The sequence below is a fragment of the Corythoichthys intestinalis genome, chromosome 11 (assembly GCF_030265065.1).
Source record: "Corythoichthys intestinalis isolate RoL2023-P3 chromosome 11, ASM3026506v1, whole genome shotgun sequence".
Lineage (NCBI taxonomy): Eukaryota > Metazoa > Chordata > Actinopteri > Syngnathiformes > Syngnathidae > Corythoichthys > Corythoichthys intestinalis.
In genome coordinates this window covers 57,218,623-57,235,972 of record NC_080405.1, presented here as the reverse complement: position 1 = coordinate 57,235,972, position 17,350 = coordinate 57,218,623, and the positions used below count along the sequence as shown (strand labels likewise).

General features: G+C 41.5%; 1 protein-coding gene across 1 annotated transcript; it reads left to right on the top strand.

Annotated features, from left to right (window-relative positions):
- The first annotated feature begins 222 nt into the window (after nucleotides 1–222).
- On the top strand, nucleotides 223–15,724 carry rnf130 (ring finger protein 130). The gene is made up of 9 exons (XM_057850726.1): nucleotides 223–438; nucleotides 3,463–3,744; nucleotides 8,893–9,084; nucleotides 9,145–9,386; nucleotides 9,450–9,521; nucleotides 9,614–9,696; nucleotides 9,770–9,866; nucleotides 9,926–10,118; nucleotides 13,634–15,724. The coding sequence occupies exons 2-9, from the start codon at nucleotides 3,480–3,482 to the stop codon at nucleotides 13,723–13,725; spliced, it is 1,236 nt and encodes a 411-aa protein (XP_057706709.1). The 5' UTR covers nucleotides 223–438; nucleotides 3,463–3,479; the 3' UTR covers nucleotides 13,726–15,724.
- The last annotated feature ends 1,626 nt before the right edge of the window (nucleotides 15,725–17,350 follow it).

The following is a 17,350-nucleotide window of genomic DNA, read 5'->3' as shown; positions in this document are numbered from 1 at the left end:
TATTAAAAAAATACATATACAGTATATTTTTTTAACATCCAGCCTGATTCATAGCCACGTTATCATAGTTTTTGATAAACCAAACTCTTTGTAAATCCATCAGCAATTCAGCTAATTATGCACATTTTAGTGGAGAAAAACGTTAGCCCGCCAGCAGAGTTCCTCCGATGCAAGATGGCTGCCAGTTCCTGACGTCGCCGACCCCACCTTGAGACATCTAGGAACACGGGATCCTTTCTCGCTATGCTTGGCCGCAAAACGTGTGCGCATGCGCGCTGCGTCATCTCCCGAGCAGGCCGAGCTTCTTTACCTTCCGCAGCGGAAACACAACAAGTGAAAAGGCTACAGGAGAAATAAAGCGAGAAACCAGAAGAAGAACGGGGGGAGCAGTTGATGACGAGCCCCCGTAACACCAAGCGGTGCGTCCGCGTGCACGCGGTAAGCATCCCGCCAGTCGAAAATGGAACCCTTTGATTGAGAGCTTCTCATTTCAAACCGCACAAGCGACACAATAACAAACCGCTCAGCGATGGTGGTCGTCCTTCGTCAACAAAATAGCCACTCTAGACAGGCGTGGACGCGTCGACGTCAAGAGAAAAACGAGAGTAGAGGACGTCGAGACACGCGGAGGGGAGAATAGGACACTCGTGTCATGTATACAAGACAGATGCTACTGTGCACAAGATAGGAAGACACATTGGCTGCTATTGACGAAGCAGAGCAGCTTTAAAAATCATATTTTTTTTTGGGGGGGGGGGGGGTTGAACACGTAGTAATGTAATTTCTTACAGCACTTAAACGCATCAATAACACCTACTGTTCTAAGGGAATAAATGTTTTTTCATAAATGAACGCTTCGACTGCCATTGAATGTGCTAGCTAGCTAGACGCTAGTAATATAGCTTCCTACAGCACTCAAACGCATCAATAACCTTCCCACTGTTCCAACGGAAATATTTTTTTTTTCATAAATTAACGCTTTGGCTGCCATTGAAGGTACTAGCTAGCTAGATGCTAGTAATATAGCTTCCTACAGCACTCAAACGCATCAATAACCTTCCCACTGTTCCAACGGAAATTTTTTTTTTTTTTCATAAATTAACGCTTTGGCAGCCATTGAAGGCGCTAGCTATCTAGATGCTAGTAATATAGCTTCCTACACCACTCAAACGCATCAATAACCTTCCCACTGTTCTAATGGAATTAATGATTTTTCATAAATTACCGCTTTGGCTACCGTTGAAGGTGCTACCTATCAAAATGCTAGTAATTTAACTATAATCAATATATAATTTACTACAATCAATATATAATCAGTAATCAATTAACTCGAGTATTCGATAAAAAAAAAAGATTCAAATTAAATTTTGCTTCTTCGAGTATTCGTTTAATTTAAGTAACGTAATGGTTTAAAAAAAAAAAAAAGTGTTTGCATTTAGTTTTATTGATTTGGGTGGATACACTGCCCTCTAGTCTGCTTCATTTTACAGGGACGAATCCAGCTGCGCCCTGTTAAGACCAACATAAGCTAGGTTTTTGTTTGAGGTAGTTTAAAAAAAAAAAAAAAAGTATGCATTTGTAATGAATCTTAAAGGTATATTTAGCCAATTTTTGTGGGAATGTGTGTCTGAACCATTTGTTAATAGCATTATAAAAATAAAAAAAAGTTTGTATTTTATAGCATTTAAGCTAGTGGACTTTTTCTATATAAGTTAGCCAGTTGTTTTTTGTTGTTGTACATAGGTCCTTATTTTTTTAATACCGTTTGTGGCACAGCTCCGATATTTTAATTTTTTATGTTCTTTATCTGATTATTCGAAGTATCTAGTTCATTGATTAATCGACTACTAAAATAATCGATAGCTGCAGCCCTAAATATAACTAGTAATATAGCTTCCTACACTCAAACGCATCAAAAACCTTTCCACTGTTCTAACAGAATGAATGTTTTTTCATAAATTAACGCTTTGGCTGCCATTGAAGGTGCTAACTAGCTAGACACTAGTAAAATAGCGTCCTACAGCACTAAAACACATCAACAACCTTCTTACTTTTCAAACAGAATTAATGTTTTTTCTAGGGGTGCACGATATCCATTTTTTGAAACCGATATCGATAACTTCCTGGTCCTCAAAGCCGATACCGATAACCGATAATAAATATATAATTTTTAAAATGTATAACGAGTTTTTTGAACACCCGGAGGTTTAAAAAAAAAAAAAGAAAAAAACTAGTGGTGGACTCATCATAGATTCACCTTTGATCTCACCAGATTTTTCATAATGACACAAACAAAACCGTGCGTTTCACTTCTGCACTGCCCGACAGCCAGCTAAGAATAAATGCACTTCCATTAACCACAAGGCTTAGTCTTTTCTTGCTTTTATGGGAAGACACTCGTCTTAATATTGTGAAAGTACAACAGAAAAATACACATATTCAATACTCAATATACAACAAATTGCACAATACACTTACAAACACAACTATTATATGTATAGCATAGCACACTAGCTTGAGCTACTAAAGCATTGGCTGGCTTCCACAACACAACTTATGAAGTTCTGTACATATGACATTTCACCACAGAAGTAAACATATATTTCACATCATATGTTATAGTAAACATAAAATACTTACATGTATTTCCGAGACGGACACGTAAGCATTCACAACTGTCAATGCTACCGCTAGACACCACAATGTGTAAGTGATTGAACCAAACTACTGTAACAAAAAATAGATGCAGTGAATTATTCTGACCAGCAGGTGGGAGCAAAGCCACGCAAATGGTCATCTGATTTCCCCATTCTAGTGTGTAAACTGTAAAGCCAGAACAGTGCATATTATCGGTCCTATTATAAATGTTATTGGATTTATCGGGATGACGTCATAATTCCTATTATCGGACTGATAATTATCGGATTAATATTTGTCGTGCACCAATAGGCTTTTCATAAATTACCGCTTCGGCTGCCATTGAAGTTGCTGGCTATCTAGACGCTAGTAACATGGCTTCCTACAGCACTAAAACACATCAATAACCTTATGTTTCAAACGGAATTATTGTTTTTTTCATAAATGCTCTGGCTGCCATTGAAGGTGCTAGCTAGCTAGCTAGCTAGCTAGGTACATTTTGAATGAAAAAACAAGGGGGAAGCATTCTTTTTAACTTTTTTTTTTTGTCTTTTAAGAAAAGGGGAAACTTATTCAATTTTTTTATCTACTTCATAATGTTTACATTTCTATTTTTTTAAATATAGAATATTAACCGTTAATAATGTGATTCATAAATTACCTGATTAATCAACGAATGGCAAAAACATCCTTTTTGCCTCCAAAACGACTTTAATATTAATCCATAAATTAACATCGGCTACCATTGAGGTCTATCGCCGTCAAACAGCACTGAAATTATCATTATCTTTTGCGTAGTGATGTTTTGCTTTTATCTGCCAACAGTTTTGAATGAGGGAACCATGAGGTCCTTCAGCCGGACCGGGCCGCCGGTTCCGGTCTTGCTCCTGCTCCTGCTACAGGCCCGGTGGGCGCGGGCCGGACGCTCGGACCGCGCCGTCTTAGCGTCGGAGGAGTACGTGAACGCCAAGGTCAGCGCCAGCGTGACGGACGCGCGGGGGCACGCTGTCCACGTCATGAGCAGCGAAGTGGGTACTTACGGACTCAACTCGCCCAAAGTGGACACACGCTCGCTGCTAGTGGTCACGCCCGCGCCGCGCCACGGAGGTAAAGCCCGCACGAGTGACACATGTAAACACAAAAATTTAGAGAATAGCGCGTGTGCAAACATAAAACAAAGACAGCAAAACAAAACAATGCATGCAAGGACACAAAAACACAGGATGGCGCCCGCCGGCTGTCTCTCAGGTGTCAGATTTCGCTCTCGATGGCGGCGACGACCTCGCCCTTCAAAAGCGCACCAACCTTGGTCGGGCAGCACACCTCGCATCCTGTCCGCGTCGTTTAGCTAGAGCACAGTTGACAATGTTGTTGGTAGTGCTGCAACGATTAATCGATTAACTCCAGTAATTTGATTAGAAGATTAAATTAAATTTTGCTGCTTGGAGTATTCGTATATAGTGGCGTTGTAATGGTTTGTTTTGAAAGTGTTTGCATTGAGTTTTATTTATTTTGGGTGGACATACTGCCTTCTAGTGGCAACCGTGAATATGACATTTCATTTCGTATGGCTGAATCCAGCTGCTCCGTGTTAAGACCAACATAAGTTTTTGTTTGAGCTAATGGTTTTTTTTTTAAAATGCATTTGTAATTTGATTTATAGGTACACTGCTGGACAAAAGTATTGGCACCTCTGCAATTCTGTCAGATAATGATATCAATTACAAATTCTTTGGTAGTAATATCTTCATTTATTTTGCTTGTAATGAAAGAACACAAAAGAGAATGGGGGGAAAAAATTAAATCATTATCATTTCACACAAAACTCCATAAATGGGCCAGACAAAAGTATTGGCACCCTTTGAGAAATCATGTGATGCTTCTCTAATTTGTGTAATTAACAGCACCCGTTACGTACCTGTGACACATAACAGGTGGTGGCAATAACTAAAATCACACTTGCAGCCAGTTAAAATGGATTAAAATTGATTCAATCTCTGTCCTGTGTCCTTGTATGTACCAAATTGAACACGGAGAAAAGAAAAAGAAAACCAAAGAACTGTCTGAGGACTTGAGAAGCAAAATTGTAAGGAAGCATGGGAATGCAAAGTTAGGCCTGTCGCGATAACAAATTTTAGTGTGCGATAATTTATGTCATAAATTATAGCGATATGCGATATTATTGCGCACGCCCCCACTTTTTTTTTTTTTTAAACCAATGGCATACCGCACGCGTGCTATTTTTAGACCGTGACATTGCATCGTAAAGCGGAAGTAGAGTAGAAGTGGGACATTATAGACCCGCCCTCGCATAGAAGCAATGGAAAATCAGCTACTTTTCTACCGTAATCTTTCAAAAACAAGCATGCTGATCACACATTGCTTTTTTGGGAGCTTGTAGAAACGACTCTAGACATGACGACATATGAAGGATGTTTTCTTCATACGTTTCCCGAAACTAAAAACTCGGAGGAGAAAATGTGAAGACTGAATCAACTTGGGTGGACTTTTAATGCCAGCTCGGCAGTAAACATTTATGCGGTAAACATTTTGTTGGGTTGGCATTGTCTTTCAGAGGACAAAGAGGTAAGCCATTTTGATATTTTTAACTTATTTTTTTGGCGTGACGTGCCGGGTACTGCTTCTGTCTGACAATAAATGACCGGTTCGGTACGATTTTCGATACGGGGGACACAATTTTCGATTCGATTAAATACATTTGATGCTCTGGAAGAAAAAAAAAAACAATTGTATTTTTTTTTCCTTGTTTTTTTTTTTTTGCTAACGAGCAAAAATTAAATTGCCATCATATAAACATGCATTTTAGTGGATAATATTTATGTGCTTACTTCTTACTAATCTGAAGAAATTTTGCATAAAAGTGCTGAAAACAATCTTTGCTGTTTGTAAAGTGAGGCTGGGCACACTTTTAATTCCTACAGCTCTCTTCGCAGCTAGGTTTACTACATGAGCAAAACATTTCTTTTTTTTTTTTCCATTCTCTTTTGTGTTTTTTCACTGCAAGCACAGTAAATGAACATACAGTGCCTTGCAAAAGTATTCGGCCCCCTTGAACCTTGCAACCTTTCGCCACATTTCAGGCTTCAAACATAAAGATATAAAATTTTAATTTTTTGTCAAGAATCGACAACAAGTGGGACACAATCGTGAAGTGGAACAACATTTACTGGATAATTTAAACTTTTTTAACAAATAAAAAACTGAAAAGTGGGGCGTGTAATATTATTCGGCCCCCTCGCGTTAATACTTTGTAGTAGGAGTGGGAACCTCAGGGCACCTCACGATACGATACGATTCGCGATACAAGGCTCACGATAACGATTATATCACGATACAGCGATTATCGATGTATTGGTCAGAAATTGGATACATGAAATTCTACGATACAACTGTTGAAACGAAAAAAAGATATTTGAAAATAGAAAAAAATACTGTTTAAGTCATTTATTAAACAGTGACACCTTTTCTGTGCAACATTGCTGTAAAATATAAATCTACTGCAAATTGTGCCCCTGCACATATAGAGGAAACCAACCACGACCACTGATATCGCTTGGAGAGATAAAAAAATAAAAAGTGCCGTAGGTGTCAGCAGTTGAGCTTGGAGTGGGGCAATGATAAAATTGGTGGGTCTTTTCTTCGTATATGAACTTTGTTGCTTGGTTTGAGCACTTCCGCTATCTGCTTCAGCAATTAAGATGTCAGACTTGCTCAGTCACAGTCTTCCTCACCTTAAAAACAACAAAATATTAGCTACTTCATAGTGTTTGAGTTGAAATCCTGATTTTTTTTTTTGTGTTGGAAGTATTGAATTAAAAAAAATATGAATTGAATGTATAGAAATTAAAAATTCAATAATTACCTATTTTTAATATGTAGGCTACATCAATAATTACCTATTTTTAATATGTAGGCTACATTAATTATCATGCACATCACTTTATATATCTTGGAACCTATTCAAACCATTTTTATAGCTTATTGTATCAAAATGACAGTAATAACAGTTTGTGTAGTAAACTAGATGGAAATTGGTTCTCAAATAAATCTGTAAATTCATGTGGGCTTGTTCGATATTCATTTTCATCCAGTTTAGGGTCCTGGTTTATTTTATATCATTCAACACCAAATGTCATCAAAATAATACATGTAAATTAAAAAGTCAATTACATTGCAAAACTTTCTTACCTCAAGTGATGAAAGCAAAGCTCACAAACTCCAGTGTCCACTACGTCACCAGCTCCCAGTGAAACTTATTTTTCTTAGACAATTCTTGCATACAGCAAAGTCCTTGTTCACCTTGCTTCCTTTCTTGTTGGTGTAAAATCTAAAGTGTGTCCCCATGTGTGATTTGTAGCAATATTTTTCTCATTTTTTCCCTCCACCGTTCTCACGGAGCTTTTTTATTTTTTCAACCCACTTGGAGCTTCTCTTCTTCTCTAGACAACTTGTGCGCACTTTACCCTCACCGCCACTCCCGAGCGCCCCTAGTGGACCGCCAAGGAATTGCTCAACAAACATTGAGCAGTTGACAGCATCCATACTCCATTGTATGGCCAATATGTTAAATAAAAGTATCGATTCTTGGCGGGAGCATATCGATAACCCATCGGGTTGCAAAATATCGCGATATATCGCTGTATCGAGATATTGTCACACTCTTACTTTGTAGTGCCACCTTTTGCTCCAATTACAGCTGCAAGTCGCTTGGGGTATGTTTCTATCCGTTTTGCACATCGAGAGACTGACATTCCTGCCCATTCTTCCTTGCAAAACAGCTCCAGCTCAGTGAGGTTGGATGGAGAGTGTTTGTGAACAGCAGTCTTCAGCTCTTTCCACAGATTCTCCATTGGATTCAGGTCTGGACTTTGACTTGGCCATTCTAACACCTGGATACGTTTATTTTTCAACCATTCCATTGTAGATTTGGCTTTATGTTTTGGATCATTGTCCTGTTGGAAGATAAATCTCCGTCCCAGTCTCAGGTCTTGTGCAGATACCAACAGGTTTTCTTCCAGAATGTTCCTGTATTTGGCTGCATCCAATTTTAACCATCTTCCCTGTCCCTGCTGAAGAAAAGCAGGCCCAAACCATGATGCTGCCACCACCATGTTTGACAGTGGGGATGGTGTGTTCAGGGTGATGAGCTGTGTTGCTTTTACGCCAAACATATCGTTTTGCATTGTGGCCAAAAAGTTCCATTTTGGTTTCATCTGACCAGAGCACCTTCTTCCACATGTTTGGTGTGTCTCCCAGGTGGCTTGTGGCAAACTTTAAACGAGACTTTTTATGGATATCTTTGAGAAATGGCTTTCTTCTTGCCACTCTTCCATAATGGCCAGATTTGTGCAGTGTACGACTGATTGTTGTCCTATGGACAGACTCTCCCACCTCAGCTGTAGATCTCTGCAGTTCATCCAGAGTGATCATGGGCCTCTTGGCTGCATCTCTGATCAGTTTTCTCCTTGTTTGAGAAGAAAGTTTGGAAGGACGGCCGGGTCTTGGTAGATTTGCAGTGGTCTGATGCTCCTTCCATTTCAATATGATGGCTTGCACAGTGCTCCTTGAGATGTTTAAAGCTTGGGAAATCCTTTTGTATCCAAATCCGGCTTGAAACTTCTCCACAACAGTATCTCGGACCTGCCTGGTGTGTTCCTTGGTTTTCATAATGCTCTCTGCACTTTAAACAGAACCCTGAGACTATCACAGAGCAGGTGCATTTATACGGAGACTTGATTACACACAGGTGGATTCTATTTATCATCATCGGTCATTTAGGACAACATTGGATCATTCAGAGATCCCCACTGAACTTCTGGAGTGAGTTTGCTGCACTGAAAGTAAAGGGGCCGAATAATATTGCACGCCCCACTTTTCAGATTTTTATTTGTTAAAAAAGTTTAAATTATCCAATAAATGTTGTTCCACTTCACGATTGTGTCCCACTTGTTGTTGATTCTTGAAAAAAAAAATTAATTTCATATCTTTATGTTTGAAGCCTGAAATGTGGCGAAAGGTTGCAAGATTCAAGGGGGCCGAATACTTTTGCAAGGCACTGTATTACTACCAAAGCATTTGTAATTGCAATCATTTTCTGGGAGAAATGGAGTATTATCTGACAAAATATTTTTGGCCAGCAGTGTATTATTTTGTTAAAAATCAATAGGAGTGAACGGAAATGTTTTCATGGGAGTTCAACGTGCCACTCAAAGTTCTCGTGCTACTTGCATGCAGTGGTGGACCATCAGGGCTGCGACCCCAACACGCGTTTCGTGGCGCCTCCCCGCGGCATCCAGTGGGTGGCGCTGCTACAGAGAGGAAACTGCACCTTCAAGGAGAAAATCCTCAAGGCGGCCGCCTTCAACGCGTCCGCCGTGCTCATCTACAACAACTCCACCAACAAGACGGTCAAAATGGGCCACGAAGGTCAGTTCTCGCGTTCGCACCGTCCGGAACGAGACCGAACGGCGCCGTCTCGGCCTTCAGGGACGGGCGACACGGTGGCGGTGATGATCACCGAAGCGTACGGCAAGGAGATCTTGGCCCTCCTGGAGCGCAACCTGAGCGTGGCAGTCACCGTCCTGGTGGGTCAACGCGGACCCGTCAACCGAGGCTCGCTGGTCTTCGTCTCCGTCTCCTTCATCGTGCTCATGATCATCTCCTCCGCCTGGCTCATTTTCTACTTCATCCAGAAGATACGATACGGCGCCGCCGCGCACCAAGGACACGTACGTACGACTGTCTATCGCCGTTAGTGGCAAATGATGAGTTACTCGATGCGATGTCAGCAGCGTCGTCTGGGCGACGCGGCCAAGAAGGCCATCGGGAAGTTGGGCACCAGAACGGTCAAGAAAGGAGACAAGGTAAGGTCTCAAATCTAAAACTCTGGGTCCATCTGAAGCCCACGGGGCCACTATTTGACATTTTCCCTCACTTTTGTACGTGCGCCCGGCAGGAGACGGATCCCGACTTCAACCACTGCGCCGTTTGTATTGAAGCTTACCAGCTGAACGACGTGGTCCGTGTCCTTCCTTGCAAGTAAGTGGCGAGACGGCGCGCAGCTTTCGCTCGGACGCCACGCGTCTTGTAACGTCCGTACGCGTGTATATAGGCACGTCTTCCACAGGGCCTGCGTGGATCCTTGGCTGAACGAGCACTGCACGTGTCCCATGTGCAAGTTGGACATCCTCAAGGCTCTGGGCGTGGCGGTGAGTCCGTCTCGGACCGCCGTTTTATCTGCCCGGGCTCATTCGTGTTTGCCGCGCAGAGCGGCGGCGCGTACGTGGACGGCGCGTCTTCGGACTTTAGGAGACCGATAGTCGCCCGGGCGCCTGCCGGACAGAGGGCGGCGGCGCCGAGCCGGCGCGGCGGCCGACCCGCTGTCAGCCTGGAGCCGCTCAGCCCGCCCCGCCCGGAGGCCCCGCCCAGGACCCCTGCTGACATCGCCATCGCTGTCACCAGTAAGAAAGAGGGGGCGGGGTTATAGTTGTTTATTATTATACTTATTATTTTTTAACTCTAAAAATGTTATTATATTGGCTAGATGTCAGCTGATATTGGCTGATTTAAAAAAAACAAAAAACTCTCAAATCTATTGGCAGTTATCATATAGGCAGATCTTTCCCCCAAATCAATAGAAAGTGATCCAACCAACAGGAAGTGACCTTGAAACGCCCTCAAATGAACAGCAAGTGACCCAAAATGCCACCGAGTCAACAGGAAGTGACCTCAAAATACGAACCAACAGATGTAACCTTGAAATGCCCCCAGTTTTGCAAGAAGTGACCCCCAAACACCACAAATCAATTGGAAGTGACCCGATACCAACAGGAGGTGACCCCAAAATGTCCAAAAATCAACAGGAAGTGACATGATATCAACAACAAATGACCCCGAAATGCCCAAAAATCAACAGGAAGTGACCTGAAAATGCAAACCCAACAGGAAGTGACATGAGACCAACAGGAAGTGAACCCCGAAATGACCAAAAATCAACAGGAAGGGACACGATATCAACAGGAAATGACCCGGAAATGCCCACAAATCAACAGGAAGTGACCTGAAAATACAAACCAACAGGAAGTGACCTGAAAACACAAACCAACAGGAAGTGACCCCCGAAATGCCCACAAATCAACAGGAAGTGACCTCAAAATACAAACCAACAGGAAGTGACATGATACCAACAGGAAGTGACCGCCGAAATGACAAAAAATCAACAGGAAGGAACACGATATCAACAGGAAATGACCCCAAAATGCACACAAATCAACAGGAAGTGTCCCCGAAATGTCCCTAAATCAACAGGAATTGACCTGGTATTAACAGGATGTTTCCTCTAAATCAGGGGTCTCCAAACCGGTCCTCGAGGGCCGCTGTGGGTCCTGGTTTTTGTTCATACCGATCAAGCACAGACCTTTTAACCAATGTGGTTTCTCCTTAAACATGCAGCACCTGACTGTAATCAACTGATTACACTTATAAAACACCAGATTGGTGAAAAGGTGTGGTCTTGTTTGGTTGCAGTGAAATCCTGCACCCACTGCGGCCCAATGTGGAATAGTTTGGAGACCACTGCTCTAAATGGTCCCAAATAACAGGAATTTACCTGATATCAATAGCACGTGTCCCACAAATGTCCCCAAACCAACAGGAAGTGTCCCCCAAACGTCTACAAATCAATAGGAAGTGTCCCCAAAAGGTCTATGAATCAACAGGAAGTGTCCCCAAATCAATAGGAAGTGACCCGATATCAACAGGACACGTCCCCCAAATGTCCACAAATCAACAGGAAGTTTCCCTGAAATGTCCACAAATCAACAGGAAGTGTCCCCGAAATGTCCCTAAATTAACAGGAATTGACCTGGTATTAACAGGATGTTTCCTCTAAATGGTCCCAAATCAACAGGAATTTACCTGATATCAATAGCACGTGTCCCACAAATGTCCCCAAACCAACAGGAAGTGTCCCCCAAACGTCTACAAATCAATAGGAAGTGTCCGCGAAAGGTCTATGAATCAACAGGAAGTGTCCCCAAATCAGTAGGAAGTGACCCGATATCAACAGGACACGTCCCCCAAATGTCCACAAATCAACAGGAAGTTTCCCTGAAATGTCCACAAATCAACAGGAAGTGTCCCCGAAATGTCCCTAAATTAACAGGAATTGACCTGGTATTAACAGGATGTTTCCTCTAAATGGTCCCAAATCAACAGGAATTTACCTGATATCAATAGCACGTGTCCCACAAATGTCCCCAAACCAACAGGAAGTGTCCCCCAAACGTCTACAAATCAATAGGAAGTGTCCCCGAAAGGTCTATGAATCAACAGGAAGTGTCCCCAAATCAGTAGGAAGTGACCCGATATCAACAGGACACGTCCCCCAAATGTCCACAAATCAACAGGAAGTGTCCCCGTAATGTCCCTAAATCAACAGAAATTGATTATCCTCAGGACCTGATATCAATAGGACGTGTCCCACAAATGTCTCCAAACCAACAGGAAGTGTTCCCCAAATGTCCATAAATCAACAGGAAGTGTCCCCAAATGTCCTCAAATAAAAGGAAGTGACCTGATATCAACAGAAAGTATATAATAAAATAATCAGACTTCTTCCTTTTTCATCTGATTTATTAATAAAATGGCCTCAAACCACTGTCCTCTTTAGACTGTAGTGAAACTACAAAAAAAAAGTAAACAAGCATTGCATTAGCAACAACGTTAGCTTTGCACGCTATACAGGTTCACTAAACATAAACAAAAAGTGTCTCATACAAAAAAATATAACATTTTGCTTACTAATATGTACATTCTTTACAACAACCATACTTACGGACAAATCTTGTCCAAGGATCATATAAGCACAACATTACAACGAAGGCGTCAGCCCGAGACGTCGTGCAGCCATATTGAACTGGCAAGAAAGCAATAAACCATGTCGCAAAGCGACCACAAGAGTTCGCTGTTAGACAGCACAAAAAACCTTGCTGTAAAACTTACCAAAAGGCAGAATACTGTCCGAGCGGGACATGTGCGTTAATTGCGTCAAATATTTTAACGTGATTAATTAAAAAAATTAATTACCGCGCGTTAACGCGATAATTTTGACAGCCCTGATATATATATATATATATTTATATACACATATATACACAGTATATATATATATATATATATTTATATACATACATACATACATACTAGGGCTGTCAAAATTATTGCGTTAACGGGCGATAATTAATTTTTTAAATTAATCACGTTAAAATATTTGACGCAATTAACGCACATGCCCCGCTCAAACAGACTAAAATGACAGTACAGTGTAATGTCCACTTGTTACTAGTTTTTTGTTGTTTGGTGCCCTCTGCTGGCGCTTGGGTCCAAATGATTTTATGAGTTTAAGCACAATGAGTGAGCATGGTGTAATTATTGACAACAACAATGGCGAGCTACTCGTTTATTTTTTGATTGAAAATTTACAAATTTGAATAAAACGAAAACATTAAGAGGGGTTTTAATATAAAATTTCTATAACTTGTACTAACATTTATCTTTTAAGAACTACAAGTTTTTCTATCCATGGATCGCTTTAAGAGAATGTAAATAATGTTAATGCCATCTTGATTTATTGTTATAATAAACAAATACGGTACATATGTACCGTATGTTGAATGTATATATCCGTCTGGTGTCTTGTCTTTATATTCCAACAATAATTTACAGAAAAATATGGCATATTTTAAAGATGGTTTGAATTGCGATTAATTACGATTAATTTTTAAGCAGTAATTAACTCGATTAATAATTGTAATTGTTTGACAGCCCGAATATATACATAACAGTATATCAACTGATATCTACCGATCTTGAAAAAAGTCCAGATATCGGCCCGATATATCGGTCGACCTTTCGTGTTTTATATGTCATCGAAAGGAAATAACAAGGAACGCTTTGTTTACTTGTCTGTGTACAGGCGGCCACTTGTTCACTTCGCCTCCGCCGCCGCCTCGTATGGAGCTTCCCGAGCTGCAGGCCCCTCTGGACCTCTACGACGACAAGTCCTGAAGGCCGTTGCCGCGGCAACCCCGTCCCGCTCTTCCTCCCTCCTTCCCTCACCTACCAACACGCAATGTGACTAAATTATTATATTGGGCAGCGTTGTCGAAACGAGCCCCCGGTGGATCCGCCATCCCCGTTTTTTGAGAGGCGGCAAACTTCATCTCCCCTACGGCTCGGTTCGCTCCTTCCCGGGAAAGACTATTACCGAGTGCCTGAACGTCGCTGGCGGCCGGATCGGAACCGGCGGAGGGTAACCTCCTCGGGGACGACTGTCCGGGTGGCCCGACGAGCGGTCGGGCTGACTTTTCTACGCTAAGTGCCCGTTGTTTCATTTTAGCACAACAAGCACTTACGTGCTACGACAGACGGAAGGCTGCCCTCTACTGGTTTGCGCGTAACCTACAAGCAACACAGGCACCCATAAGTCACAATGTGCGCCACTGGTAAATTCCTCACCTCCAGAAGGCTGCCCTCTACTGGCTAACTCCTAACTGCAATTAACTCCTGGATGCCTGAATTTAGATTTAACAAATATAAATCAAGCGTTGGAGGAATACATATGTACACAAAGTACAATAGTATTTTAAAAATGGGAATGAAAGGAAACTGAGACAGTAAGCTAAAATCGCAAGATCTTAAAGAAAATTTAAGGATTTAGAAAATATTTTTTAATTAACAAAACATTACAAAAATAAAAGGAATTTCAATTGGTTTTATTTTTAACAGGACGTGACCCTGAAATGGCCCTAAATCAACAGGAAGTGACCCCAAAATGGCCCCAATTTAACAGGATGTGATCCCCAAATCAATAGGAAGTGACCCGTTATCAACAGAAAGTGACCCTAAAATGACCAAAAATCAACAGGAAGTGACTCAATATCAACAGGAAGTGACCCTGAAATTGACCCCAATTTAAAAGGAAGTGACCTCAAATGCCCCCAAATTAACAGGAAGTTACCCTGGAATGCCCCCAAATCAAGAGGAAGTAAGTCGATATCAACAGGAAGTGACCCCGAAATGCCCCCAAATCAACAGGAAGTATCTAAGGTTTTTACCAACCGTCAAAGCAAAGCTCCCATCGCAATTTCCCAGCAGGGCCGAGAACGAAAAGCGGTGTTTGTCATGTGGCAAAATGGATTTTGCCATGTGGCATCTTTTTTGCCATCTGGGGGAAAAAAATTGCCATGTGGAAAAATAGATTTTGCCATGTAGCAACATGGTGGCATTTTTCTTTTGCCATGTTTTTTTTTTTTTTTTTTTTTTTTTTTTTTTTGCCATGTGTCAAAATGGATTTTGACATGTGGCATTTTTTTGCCATCTGGAAAAAAAAAATTGCCATGTGTAAAAATAGATTTTGCCATGTGAAGACATGGTGGCTTTTTTTTTTTTTTTGCCATGTGGCAAAATGGATTTTGACGTGGCATTTTTTTGCCATCTGGAAAAAAAATTGCCATGTGGAAAAATAGATTTTGCCACATGGCAAAATAAATTTTGTCATGTGGCATTTTTTTTTGCCATCTGGAAAAATAGATTTTGCCATGTGGCATTTTTTTATGCCATGTGGAAAAATAGATTTTGCCATGTGGCAACATGGTGGCATTTTTTTTTTGCCATGTTGCAAAATGGATTTTACCATGTGTTTTTTTTGGTATGTGGCAAAATGGATTTTGACATATGGCATTTTTTTTGCCATCTGGAAAAAAAAGAATTTGCCATGTAGCAGTTTTAATTCCATGTGGAAAAATAGATTTTGCCATTTGGCAACATGGTGGAATTATTATTTTTTTGCCATGTTGCAAAATGGATTTTGCCATGTGGCATTTTTTATTGGTATGTGGCAAAATTGATTTTGGTTTGTGGCATATTTTTTTGTGGTATGTGGTATTTTTTAGGTTATATGGCATTTTTGCAGGCCATGCGCATCCATGCCATTGACGGCTATGCATGTCCAAATTTTCCATTTATTTTAGATCGCAAAAAAAAACGTGTGGCCGTGATTGTTGGCCACACACTTACAGCGCATTGTCAATCAACTGGAACCCAAGTAAGGCCATGCCATTGAAGGCAATGCACGTCTTTGCCATGGATACCAAAGGACAAAAAAATGCCACATGGCAAAATCAATTTTGCCACATGGCAAATACCACTTTTGGCTCTCGGTGTCTCCCCAATTTCTCCAGAATTAGCATTTTCGACTTGTTTTTACATACTTACATAATTCCCCCAAATACGTTTTATGTATTTGTTAAATGTATATTCAGGCTCTACGGATCAATCCATACAGGCCCGTGCGACCTACCGACTTTCAAGATGGTCATCGCCTGGACGCTAATTCAAGAAGCCGTCCGGGAACCAAAGCGGGAAAACACATTTTGTCAATTCAATGTTTTTTGTTTCAACTCAACGGCCGCCATTGACTTCGCTAGACGTCCAATGCGTTCGAAGCGGGAACGATGGAGCGTCGATCGAGAAAAAACAAAGACAACCTTCCGTCTGTGTTGCTAAGCTAATATATATCATGAAAATCTGTATTCTACAACGTGTAGCCACTAGAAGAAAATTGTGAGCCAAAGCATACAAACCACGTCAATAATAATCACGTGTTGTCACATTAGCATATTTAGCCGAACCGGAACGTCCTCTGTATTGGGAGTTCTTTGTAGGCGGGGCCAATCTCCAAGCTCGACGTGGCGTAGCCTACTCTTGTTGTTTTGGAGTCTGTCGCTAATAAAATGACAGCTGTCAATCATCCCGCTTGCTGGACTCATCTCTATAGGTCACCTGACGTGTGACGTCATGTGCCGCGTCAACTAGTTTCAACTGAGTGTTACATCAGGCACGAATTTATATACAAATGATGAGTTATTGATGGTAGCTTTTTTCATGCAATGCTAAAGCTACGGTATCAACAGGTTGTGACCTCGGAATGCCCCTAAATCAACAAGTGACCCGATATCGACAGGAAGTGACCTCAAAATGCTCCAAATGGACAGAAAGTGACTCCGAAATGCCTCCAAATCAACAGGAAGTTACCCAAGACCAACAGGAAGTAGCCCAAAGTCAACAAAGTAATCAAATATTAATAGGAAGTGACCCCGAAACGCCTGAAGTCAAAAGGGGGTGACCCCAAATGGGTCACAGTCTACAGCAAGTGACCTCCAAAATACCCCGAAATGGACAGGAAGTGACCCTGAAATGCCTCCAAACCCAACAGGAAGTGACTTTGAAATGCCCCTAAATCAACAGGAAGTGACCCTGAAATGTCCCTAAATCAACGGAAAGTGACCTGATATCAATAGGACGTGTCCCCAAATCAACAGAAAGTGACCTGATACCAACAGGAAGTGACCCCCAAAATGCCCAAAAATCAACAGGAAGTGACTTGATATCAACAGGACGTGTCCCCCAAATCAACAGGAAGTAACCTGATCTCAACAGGAAGTGACCTGATGTCAACAGGACGTGTCCCCTAAATGCACCCAAATTAACAGGAAGGGACCTGGTATCAAGAGGCTCTGTCCCCGAAATGTCCCCAAAACAACAGGAAGTGTCCTGATATCAACAGGACATGTCCACGAAATGTCCCCAAATCAACAGGAATTGACCTGATATCAACAGCATGTGTCCCCTA

What these genes read in the sequence shown, in the direction of transcription:
- rnf130 (XM_057850726.1), top strand. Translation starts at nt 3,480, where the DNA reads ATGAGGTCCTTCAGCCGGACCGGGCCGCCGGTTCCGGTCTTGCTCCTG. An exon ending in CCGCCGCGCACCAAGGACAC is followed by an intron (nt 9,387 to 9,449) that starts GTACGTACGACT and finishes CGATGTCAGCAG; the next exon opens with CGTCGTCTGGGCGACGCGGC. An exon ending in GTCCGTGTCCTTCCTTGCAA is followed by an intron (nt 9,697 to 9,769) that starts GTAAGTGGCGAG and finishes GCGTGTATATAG; the next exon opens with GCACGTCTTCCACAGGGCCT.